We start from the raw sequence: 12,076 nt of genomic DNA, 5'->3' as shown, positions 1-12,076 counted from the left end.
ATTATTATTATTATTATTGTTATTATTATTATTATTATTTTTGAGACATGGATTGTATTCTCATTTAAAGAGATGAAAAATTTAGAAAATTATATTTGTATAATTGAAAATCCAAAAGTATATATACTATATAAGTTGTTTAAAATTCATCAACTACACATGTTTTTAACATTTTTTTAATATTGTTTTATCATGTATAATTTTTTTTACCTATTTAGTATATCAAATCTAGATGTTTCATATATATTACATCCTAATGTTTTTCTTATTAATAATGATTTATATAACATCATTTCATTTTTGTAACTATTTCAGATAATAATTAAAAAAGACGGCCATAAACTTATTACCGCTTGAATATTAATGTCACAAACATATAAATTTTTAAACTTACAAAATGTTTAGCTTTAAATATTTAATTGTATATCATCTTTATTTTAAGCAAGTATTTTATTATTATTATTATTATTATTATTATTATTATTATTATTGAGACATGGATTATATTCTCATTTAAAGAGAGATGAGAAAATTTAGAAAATTATATTTGTATAATTGAAAATTCAAAAGTATATATACTATATAAGTTGTTTAAAATCCATTAACTACACATGTTTTTAATATTTTTTTATATTGTTTTATCATGTATAATTTTTTACGTATTTAGGGGGTGTTTGAGATATCTTTTTATTTTCAAAAGTCATTTTTGCAAAATGATTTTTTGTAAAAGAATTTTTTATAAAAGATGTTTTTAAAAAGGTGTTTGGATTAACTTTTGAGAAACAAAAGTCAAAAGATGTTTTTAAAAAGTGTTTGGTTTAACTTTTATATGTAAAATTACTAAAAGTTCGAAGGGCTTATTGATTAGGGTAGTGGTAGTTGAGGGGTATATGAGTAATTTAAGTGTCAAGGTTTCAAAAGTTCCAAAAAGTCACAAATACGTGACTTTTCCAAATACTCATTTCCCTTATTTCTGAAAAGTTTGTTTTAAAAAATCTTTTCCCTTTCACAAACATCTTTTACCTTATTTTTAACTTTTTGAAAAAGATAAAATCTAAAAGTTTGTTGAAAAGATAAAACAAACACCCCCTTAATATATCAAATTTAGATGTTTCATATATATTACATCCTAATGCTTTTCTTATTAATAATGATTTATATAACATCATTTCATTTTTGTAACTATTTCAGATAATAATTAAAAAAGACGGCCATAAACTTATCAATATACATGAATTATATTTTATATAATTGTTTGAAAGAATATGACTAAACAAATATTGGTTCTTATTATATAAGTTTTATTATTATTATTATTATTATTTTTAACCGTATATCACGGGTTATAATCTAGTTCTATATAATTTATCTTGTATAGATTTGAGCCGTGACCACTTAAAAAAAATATGTTTTTTTAATACATCTCATACCAAATGACTAAAAGCTCTTTGATTTTTAGACAAGCTAATGGTCTTTTAGTAAAAATCATCATTTATTTCCATTTTCAGATTTTGAACGTATCTTTGAAAACGAAAACATCCTGTATAATTGTCCACGAGAATTTTCTACCATAACATGTCTTTATATTCATATTTCCGTTCACTCAACATAACAAAATCTGTTTAAAAATGATGAGTTCTTTAGAAAGTTTTTTAAAAACAACTTTGGCTTCGTTTAAAAAATAATTCCGAAAAAGGATACCAACAAATAGAAAACAGACACGTTTAAACATAAAACATCTCCTTTTTCTCTCTTCGCCGGCACACACATATCCCCACACCACCTCCATCTTCACCTCCCGACACAGATTCATTGCATCACGGCACAAACATCGCCACTTCGTAAAACAAATCCTACACAGATCCGAATCAAAATCCACTTTTTTGCTTCTGTAATTTAATCACAAATGACCCATCTCCTTCTTCTTCCTTAGATCCATCCAAAACCCCCACAAGAATGTCATCTTCTTCATCACCATCCTCTTCACAAGTTTTCTTCATTTCATCACTCATTATCCTCTGGTACTCATCGAACATCGGTGTTCTTCTCCTCAACAAGTTCTTGCTCTCCAATTATGGCTTCAAATTCCCAATTTTTCTCACAATGTGTCATATGTCAGCCTGTGCTATCCTCAGTTACATCTCCATTGTTTTTCTCAAAGTTGTGCCGTTTCAGAAGATCAAATCGAGGTCGCAGTTTTTAAGGATTGCAACTCTCAGCATTGTGTTTTGTGCGTCGGTTGTCGGTGGGAATATTTCTCTTAGATTTTTGCCGGTTTCTTTCAACCAAGCTGTCGGTGCAACGACACCGTTTTTCACCGCCATGTTTGCGTATCTGATGACCTTAAAGAGAGAAGCTTGGGTTACCTATGGTGCTCTTGTTCCTGTTGTCACTGGTGTTGTGATTGCCAGTGGGGTATGTTTTTTCTTTCTTTTTTCTTGAATTATTGAACTTCTTTTTCGGATAAAATAAGGATCAGATTATGGGGTTATTGTTCTTGACTTGAGATTTAATCTTGATATATGCTTAATTTTCTTGATCTTAAGTAAATTCGTTTAGATCTTAAACTACATGTACAATTGGAAACCTCTTAATTGTCAGTAATTCGTCACATAAATGTAAATTCACATGGTCATTGTTACATTTTCCGATTTCTTGAAAATTGATCTTTTAAGTAGGATAAATTATTCGATTTTTGGCAGGGTGAGCCAAGTTTTCATTTGTATGGATTTATTATGTGCATAAGTGCGACCGCTGCTAGGGCCTTCAAGTCGGTTCTTCAAGGCATCCTACTTTCTTCCGAGGGGTAAATCTGTAAATTCATGTTCTTGTCATTAAGTTAATAACATCTCATTTAGGAGAAACGAGTGAATACAACGATTATACTGCCACATTTTGCTATAAAGTCACATGTAAAATCCCATTTCTAATAAAACGATTATACTGTGACATTTTGCTATAAAGTCACATGTAAATTCCCACTTGGAATATGTAAAATCTTATTTGGAATAAAATGATTATACTGTGACATTTTGCCATAAAGTGAATTTGAATATGTAATTCACTAACAGTTACCATCTATTTGCAGGGAGAAATTGAATTCCATGAATTTGTTGCTATATATGTCCCCGATTGCTATCGTTGTTTTATTGCCAGCTGCACTTATAATGGAACCGGATGTGATAGAAGTTACCATTTCTCTTGCATTGAAACATAGATTCATGTGGCTATTGCTTTTGATCAATTCAACCATGGCTTATGCAGCCAACTTGACCAATTTCTTGGTGACCAAGAACACAAGTGCATTGACACTCCAGGTTCCTCTCTCACCCTTTTGTTCCTAATGCACTTTCTTTGTATATACCAATTAAAAAAAGATGCATTTTGACTTTAATAGGTCAAACCTAGTAGTTCACATATGAACTTTAATTGAGAATTAACACTAATTGTTTCTATCTTCCAATGCCTTTTATTATTAAAAATTGAAATAAAATAGTTTGTCGATTTGACGGAAAAAGTCAAACAAGTTATGAGTGACGTTCATCACATACTTTTTCTGCAAAAGGTATACAGTAGCTGACATAAGGAAGCCCAATTTACATTGGATTTCGAACTCAGACTTGACCCTTGAACAACTATGCGGACTTCACACCCTGATTAATTGAAGTTGATGTAAATATGTGATCATCAGGTACTTGGGAATGCGAAAGGAGCTGTAGCTGTTGTTATCTCCATACTTCTTTTCAGAAATCCCGTGACATTTGTAGGAATAGCTGGTTACTCGATGACTGTTATGGGGGTGGTTGCTTATGGAGAAGCCAAGCGGAGATACAAATGATTGTTGATTACGATTTTAGCAGCAGTTAGAGCATTGAGTTATTGATTACGATTTTAGAAGTGAGAGCTAAGAGAGGTTTATTTTTTGAATTGGATTCAACGACTTTGTGAAGCACCATAGACTCCTTGGTTTTGTCAACATATAAGAGAAAAAGCTTTCACATGTAGCTTTCATGCTATATATATCAGATGAAAGTCATGTAGTTTGTGAGTGCTTTCATGTGAAACTTAGATTTGGTTTGTGGTATGTAATTTTAAAGGTCATTATTATGACATGGTTAGTTCATGTTCTTGGAAAGATAACCAAAATCTCGAGCTTCATAGACCTTTGCAAAAGAAAGTTATCATGTCATTATAAACAAAAAGAAACGATGGTTTTTCATATGCATTTTTGTGTCAATGAAGAAGTTTAAACTAATAACTAGCGTAGATCCCATGCTCCGCATGGGTTGTAATGACTTTTGTTTTCTAATTATCAGTGTTTGGATTAGTCGTGGTTAACTTTGATATATTTACGAAGTGATCGTTCATATTAAAAAAGTTAATATATGGTGAAAAGTAGGTTTACATAACAACAACATAGAAATGATATTAGAAAGATAACAGGTAACATAGATGACATCCAAAAGATGGGAGTTATAAAGTACATAATCTATAATGTTGAAGGAAAAAAAAAATCACGATAAGAAACAATATAATAGCAACATGATTTCAATTAGTTTACCAATAATAGAAACATATATGTCTTCCAAAAAAATCCTTAAGGTGATGATGCAAATTTCTCGAAATTTGTCTTTCCATATGTGCCCGTGGCATCTTCTTCCTTCTTTTCAAAAACTCGGTATCCATAAACCTTAATAGCAAAAAGACAATTTGTCCCGAATAATTGTGCTAAATAAACCGTATCAATATCCTCAAATCCAAGCTTTTTGAAAAGAGTAAAATTGGTCAAACCCAATACCCGTTGTTTTCTTTTCTTTCATGACACGATGTTGCTTTCTTCACTGACTAAAATATTTCACCTTTTGGTCTTAATTGAAACTGAATTGTCCTTTTGCATAATTCATATAAAAATCAATTTGTTGTATATGTAGGTTAAAAAAATGAAACAATGTCACGTAAATGCACATTTTAGTACATACACATATTTGAAAAAGTTACCTTCCAGTAGGATCCCATTCTATATCAGTTGCAATAAAATGCTCAGCAGTTGCTATAGTTTCAAGCGCATCCACATTGCCAAAATTACAAATGTTTAATCATTTAAGTAGGTTCAAAATGTAATCTTTGAAAAATTGGTATGTGAGAAAATACGATATTAAAAACTTAAAAGTGAGCTTAAAAAAAATTTGATTTTGGACAGTATAAAGATGTCTTAAAAAATCATCCTGATTAACTTAGAAACATGTTTTTTTATCACAAAAATGCCTTAAAAATTCAAACTTGGAAACGAAAATGAAATTGATTGATTGGGTACAAGAAAAGGATGAGTTGTTGAGAGATATTGAAGTTGAAAATTGTTTTTTAGTAGTTAAGAGAATGAATAAAATGGCATAAAGAAATGGTCAAAGATAAGTTAATAAGGGAAAAAAGAATTACTCTTGGGGTTAGGTGAACTCTCATAGGCCAAGAAGGGAACATGTCCAGATAGCTGCCGGTGTTGGTAATGTTGTGTATAAAGCTGCAAAAAAATAACACAATTAAAGAAAAAAAGTTTTAGAATAAATGACCTTCAACAAATTAAAAACAAAACAAAATCACACATTCAAAATATTGAAGTGTGTAGAAAAGGATACCTAATCCCTTTTACAACAAAACTTCAAGTATCCAAAAGAAAGATGCCCAGTCTACCGGAGAAAAACATCCATTCATTGATTATGATTAAAAAAAAAAAAAAAACAGTGAATTGCCGTGAGTGTTCTTCAGCTGAGCTAGTGGCTTATTTACAGAATTGTTTTCAAATTTAGTGTGTCCAAATCGCCATCAATTCTGATACATTAAACATAAAGATACAAATAAACTTAATAAAAGATATAATCATTTTGCTAAGTCTCCATCTGATTAATATGCGAAACTTTCTTGAAGATACATAATGCAAATTATACAAATCAACTTCAACTTCGGTGATGCAAAATCACTGGGCAAAACAAAGCCATAGGCAAAAGTTTGATCATAAAAGTCAAAATAAGACATAAAGAATAATAACTCAGGTATTAACCTTTCTAGTTTCTACTGCTCAACATACTCCTAACCTTTTTCATCTTTTTGCTCAAGCAGTTGTGGTGGGTTAATCTGGAATTTGGCTAGCGATAGAAGGAGATTTTAGCGGAGGCAGCTAGCGTTTGGAGATGGTGGCAACCAGGAGTTGTTGTCATCACCACCTCAAGTGAATCAACGAAATATGTTCCATGTGAGATGCAGTTGGTGTAGATAGCAACAAAAACGGCACCCCTGTTTCACCCTCTCTTTCTCACCAATTATTTTCCATTGGATTCTGCCCAACAATTTCTGACTGAGCACACAAGAAGAGGAAAACTGTTAAGATAGTTCAAGTAATGATTGAATTTCATGGAAAAAAGTATGATTTCAGAGAAACTAACGTTGGAGTACGCAACTAATTTTAGAATCAGGTAACTGCAGTTCACTCAGACATATTAACAAACACTTGGTATGCCACCACAAGCGAGGTCATTTTCTGATCATATCTCTGTCCAAACACTTCCGTAATCACCTATTCTAAGGAACAATCTAAAGAAAATTGAAAATGCTGGCAAACATGGTTGCATTACTAATCCTCTCATTATTCTTGAAATTTATAATGCATGTGATTCCATTTCAACATTCATGAAAAGACGCATAAGTGAGTCAAGAACCAAAAAATCTGAATCATAACCAAAATGCCCCTCCACATAAATTATATCACCCTGATAATGAACAGATAAGAGTTACAAATTAGGGGAATTGAAGTGTGGAGGCTGGAAACAGAAGAAATAATAAAAGTCATGAAGTTGAAGAGGTTCAAGGAACTTATCATGGATTCCATGGAGTTAATTTTGTACAATTTTAAGCCGAGGTAGTTTGGCGATTGCCGAAATTTGTGATGTTGAGGCCTTTTGGATTATCGTAAGCGTTGTCGATAATCGAGCAGGTGCTCCTGATACAGCATCCCGTTAGTCCCATACATCGTATCTTCCACAGGAAACATACGGGAATCCATTCTTTGAAGGACTTTGAGGCCATGTAGAAGACGTGGATGAAGAGAGTGGTGTGGCGGAGCAATAGTATTGGGGGATAAAAACGGTGGAGGACATTATCGTCGAGAAGGAAAGCGGTGGATTATGATAGAAGGGCGTGGACTTGAATCGGTTTAGAGAAGATATGGTTGAGTAATATTATTGGGAATAGAAACGGTGGAGGACACCTGTTGGTAGCACGAAGTCGGTGGAGGCAGAGAAGAACGCGTGGAAACGAAAATAGTTGCAGAGCATTGAGGTGGTGCGGTGCGAATTAACTTAACCATCGTAAAGTAAGTAACCTAAGGAACAGTATCTGTGGTTAGATACTGTAGCTAAGGCCACATAATTTTAATATATATAGTATAATTACGAAAAGAAATTCTATGCCTTTCAGGGAAACTAAGTAATCTATATAAATGAGTTTTTTTTTTTTTTTTTTTTATTATTTTTTATTTTTTATAAAGGGAAACTAAGTAATCTATAAAAATGAGTTTTTTTTTTTTTTTTAATTTTTTAAAAACGATTTTTTTTTTCCAGTTTTTATAAAATAATTTTCTCTCGAACGCCTCATTTGGGAACTGTTAACATTTTAGAGTACTTTTCAAATTTTTTTTTCAAAGAAAAGGGTTTGTTTCAAACTCCGGAATTATTTTTTGGTTTTTTTCTAATTTTTTTTTGAAGGAAAAATCTTCACTTATTTCTAAAATATCTATTACAAAATGTATATGATGCATTTAATTGCGGAAAAATGAATCGTATCCAACATATTGACCCACCATATATTATTCTTCACTGTAACATGTTGTTTACCACTTAAAGAACCCTCTTCAATCCAAGAAAACTAATCAAGATAGTCACTATCTTTCACCAAACAATTTCCCTTACACTTCCGCTTTAGAAAACGCAACAAGAATGCTGTTCTTAAACCTCAAGAACAATGTTAACTCATGTGAGACTTTTATTGAAGATCTTGTGTGCTTTATTTCAAACTCCACCTCAAAACAATATTTCTTTGTTGAGGGACCCCATTCTTAATTCAAATTACCAAAAACAAAGACTTGTTACCAAAAAGAATAAAATTGGTTGTCTTTGTTACCTCAATTTTAAATTGATTTCCTAAAAACACTCCAAATAAGTCATTAGTGTTGTGAAACGAAAATTTAAAAAAAAAAAAAAAACAAAAAAAATAAACTTGACCAAATCTCGTGTGAAAATTGAAACTAAGTTTGTTTTCCACACAAACCAAATTTCTTTCACCTTTGATCGATTGCCTTAAATAACAACCAATAACTCATAAAAAGAAACCCTACGATCAGTTAGTATTGATCAATAATTAATTTGGAATTAATTTAGTGATAAAAAGAGACTAATTAAATTTGTGAGGACTAATTATGGTAATTAATTATATTTATATGTGTTGGGCTTATGATCCATGTTGGACCAAGTTTATGTATGGACACATAAGCAGTTGGGCCACATGAACCATGGATCATAATACCCATGGGTATGGATTTGGGTTATACCCATAACCCTTGGAATCCAACATATAAATATGTACTCCTTAGCCAAAAAACGCCTACACACATATTCTTGGAGTTCACGAGGTGTTTTTGGTGCATGGAATTTCTCTCTCAAGAGCCACCTTTATCCTAGGTGAGTTGTGAGCCATTTGAGACATTCATACTTTTGGTGCTAAGCTCTTAAGGCCAAATACAAAAAGGTTTCAAGCTACATAAAAGGTATGTCATCCTAACTAGTATTTCATATTGTTTATGTCAATTGCATGCTAGTTATAGCCTTAATGCTTTGGACATACCATTACATGTATAATTAGAGAAAACATAGATCCAAAGCATTTAGGGTTGTATGTGCGCCATAGAATGGTGTATTATACAAAACCCAATAGTGGTATCAGAGTCATGGGTTGTTTTCTATTATATTTGATGTTTTTATTGGTTTTCAAAACAAAAAAAAAAAAATCAAAATTTCCGCACTCTGACAGCAGAATTCGTAGAGTTCAGTGCTTAAATTGCCGAGTCGCGTGTTTTTAGCCTTGGACTCGCCGATTTGGATGAGTGACTCATCGAGTCCACTCACATATTTGACCAACTCGACGAGTCAGCTCATGCACTTGACGAGTTGGTTGTCCTGGATGCAAATTTTCTAGTTTTTTTTGGCCCTGTTTTGGATTAGAATCATTACCACAAAATGTTTTTGTTCATAAAATTTGAATTTGATGTTATGGTAATGTTTATTCTCATCCAAATAAAGGATAATTGTCAAAGTTTCAAGATTCGTGTTAGTTCATCTGATTAGCTAAGTTCTTGAAAATTGTTGATATGAATTATCTTTGCTTATGAGTTTGATATTGTTCATAGAAAAATTACTTGATTATTGTGTTAATTGGTAATTTGATCTTAATGGTTTTTATGAACTCCATAACTTGTCCTCAAGTTATGGAAAATGAAGAGTTTTTCGTTTAAAAGCACATTAAGTCTCATAGGTTATGAAAATGGAAGAGTCTCTATTTTTAATGTCATCATAAAATGTTTTATGTCTTCCATAACTTGTCTTCAAGTTATGGAATTTGAAAAGTCTTCCATAAAAACCATATTAAACTCATAAGTTATGAAATCCAAAAGTTTTTGATTTGTTCAAAACTTGCCCTCAAGTTTTGAAATTTGTAAAGTCACCCCCATGTATACTTTAATTCCAAATCAAACCCTAGAATTTTAAAAGTTTAAAATTCAACCCTTATACTATTATAATATTATAGGTTTAATATTTTTATATATGTATAAGAGTAAAGTCAGTTTTACCGTTAGTAGGCCTCATTCATGAAGTCGGTCTATAAGGGGGGTATAAGGTTACTGCCTATAAAATGGCAGTTTAATGGGTGTCCACCCTCACCCACCGCTTCCTTGACTGGTGGAGGGTCGTTAACCGAACGGGTAAGACAGGACATTAATTCTCCCTTCATTAAAAGTATGATGATAAATATAAAGTAACTAAACTTTATTAAATTCCCAATCTTAGTTACTTTAGGAAAATGTGAATTGGGTGGTAACTTATGAAATTGCACTTTGCCCCTTGTTAAGTCGTTAGTGGAGCGTGTGTGGTTAACCGACACACTAATCTGGGACTGAAAATGCATGTCAAAGGGTAGATTGATGTTAATCATAGATCAATCGAGCGTGTGTGGTTAACCGACACATTGATTAGGTGGTTGTAACATTAAGTGTACCAAGCTAATTTGCATTGTTATTCACTCATTGTTTGTGATCCTCGGCATCCCAGTCACAAACTTGAAGGGCACAATCAAGATTTAAACATGCCATTGAATGGTTCAATGAATCTCAAAGGATCTAGGAATTTCAATCCATTTAAGACCTAAAATTATTTTTCTTTTTTCCATGGTGGAAATTGGTAAATCGTCATTTACCTACCTTTAAATATTTTGTAGCTTGGATTACGGCATCCCTCTTCCAAGTTATAAAATATTATGTTGGGTCCTAGCCTTAATATTTCATATTGGGTGTTATATTAAGGACTTGAATCATATTGCTTGAATTTCCCCCTCATAGATGTCTAGTTCATACAACTATGGTCTTCCTTATCCTTTTGGATAAAGCTTTCCTAATGAAGATGATATTCCACATGGCGATCAAGGTGAAAGATTAATCCCTTTATCGTGCATTAATAGGAATGGAAATCATACTTCACTTCCTCCACCTCCTCTAATTATTCTCCCTAACCCACAAGTTCTTGAAAAGTTCAAGGTCACCCAATCCCTATTGGCAATCAATGTCTATATATGCTCATATCTTGGAGATAAAGTCACATATTGACAAGCCGGGAGAGTTGGGTATCAAAGTCTCAAGGAAGTTGGTTGTTGACTAAGTTCCCTATCACTCCCTAATGACAGATCACGACATGACCCTTATCGATCTTACATATTTTCTTGTTGTTGTTGAATCAACAATGATTTGGAGCACTGGTAAAGCAAATTTGATTGGAAGATCTACTTCCCAAACTTCCATGGACATTGAAAATGGTAACATTAAAAGTCCAAAAAAGCTTTCTCTTCCCAATGGAAAGGGACCGGCCATGGTTAAGTTGTTTGACCCGATGGTAAAGAGAAAGGCTAAGTCTGAGATAGTCTCATGTACCATTCCCAAACAATCCATATGTTTCTTTTTCCAAAAGAAGAGGCATTGATTGCGAAGCTACCAAATTTACCTGAAAGTTCATAAGGATGGTAAAAGTAAAAAAAATTGACTTTGCTTCAAGTAAAGTCCACTATCTAACTTTATTAAGTTCCTATTTGGATATTCTTAATACATAATGTAATATAATTACATTTTGATGTTTTGGAGAATCAAAGGAAGCTTAAAGAAAGAGTAAGCTGATTCTGATCGTGAAGAGATGGATTTCGATCGCATGGTTCAATGATCAGAATTTTGAGCTACTGCTTAAGAGTTATGATAGATTTCTTAGGAATAGATAGAAACATTTTTTCATATGTTTTTGGATTATAAGAATAAGTTTTTCCACAAAATATTTCACAAATATAGAAAAGTTTTTTTATTTTAAGTTTCCTTACAATGACATTTGTGAAAATTTTTAGTTTATATGATTCCATTGATAGCAATATTGGAAAATAGATTTGATTCTTTCGTTTGTGGTAGTGTCATAATTCACCAAATAAGGAAAGATTCTCATCAACCAAGTTTTAGTTGGATAGAAACTTGGAATCATGAAACTTATATTGTATGATGAATGAGAATTTTCATATTTGGGAAATTAAGACTAATTCCTTGTTCACATGTATATGTGAGTCAAGTGAAGGACTAGAGGATCATATACACTTGGTTGTGTGCTGATTAGGTCCACCACAAAGAACGATAAGACTATTCGTCATGATTTACTAAAGTTTAGTAAACATGGTTATGCTTATAAGTTTAAGCTTAATACTGAATCGTTGAAAAAGTTTCAATGTTTGA

General features: G+C 32.1%; 1 protein-coding gene and 1 long non-coding RNA gene across 3 annotated transcripts; one reads left to right on the top strand and one right to left on the bottom strand.

The window, feature by feature from the left end:
• Window positions 1-1,723: 1,723 nt before the first annotated feature.
• LOC145008767 (UDP-URONIC ACID TRANSPORTER 1-like) lies at window positions 1,724-4,221 on the top strand. The gene is made up of 4 exons (XM_078967381.1): window positions 1,724-2,415; window positions 2,703-2,806; window positions 3,089-3,317; window positions 3,692-4,221. Exons 1-4 carry the CDS (start codon window positions 1,957-1,959, stop codon window positions 3,836-3,838), a joined length of 939 nt encoding a protein of 312 aa, XP_078823507.1. The 5' UTR covers window positions 1,724-1,956; the 3' UTR covers window positions 3,839-4,221.
• Window positions 4,222-4,426: 205 nt separating this feature from the next.
• On the bottom strand, window positions 4,427-7,319 carry LOC145008768 (uncharacterized). 2 transcript variants are annotated; one of them, XR_013663630.1, is made up of 4 exons: window positions 6,438-7,319; window positions 6,090-6,349; window positions 4,999-5,518; window positions 4,427-4,888 (listed from the first exon to the last, which is right to left on the bottom strand). It is a non-coding gene; the product is annotated as an uncharacterized LOC145008768 (long non-coding RNA). The 2 variants fall into 2 exon arrangements; XR_013663629.1 differs by having other exon boundaries at window positions 4,427-5,518; window positions 6,438-7,305.
• Window positions 7,320-12,076: the final 4,757 nt, after the last annotated feature.

The sequence above is a fragment of the Lactuca saligna genome, chromosome 8 (assembly GCF_052625555.1).
Source record: "Lactuca saligna cultivar CGN05327 chromosome 8, ASM5262555v1, whole genome shotgun sequence".
Taxonomy (NCBI): domain Eukaryota; kingdom Viridiplantae; phylum Streptophyta; class Magnoliopsida; order Asterales; family Asteraceae; genus Lactuca; species Lactuca saligna.
The sequence above is the reverse complement of the archived record's forward strand: the minus strand, read 5'-3'. Positions and strand labels throughout refer to the sequence as shown.

Excerpts from the sequence above, each read along its gene's own strand:
- LOC145008767 (XM_078967381.1), top strand. The coding sequence starts at position 1,957 with ATGTCATCTTCTTCATCACCATCCTCTTCACAAGTTTTCTTCATTTCA. Across the intron at positions 2,807-3,088 it reads ATCCTACTTTCTTCCGAGGG|GGAGAAATTGAATTCCATGA; the intron begins GTAAATCTGTAA and ends ATCTATTTGCAG. Across the intron at positions 3,318-3,691 it reads CAAGTGCATTGACACTCCAG|GTACTTGGGAATGCGAAAGG; the intron begins GTTCCTCTCTCA and ends TGTGATCATCAG.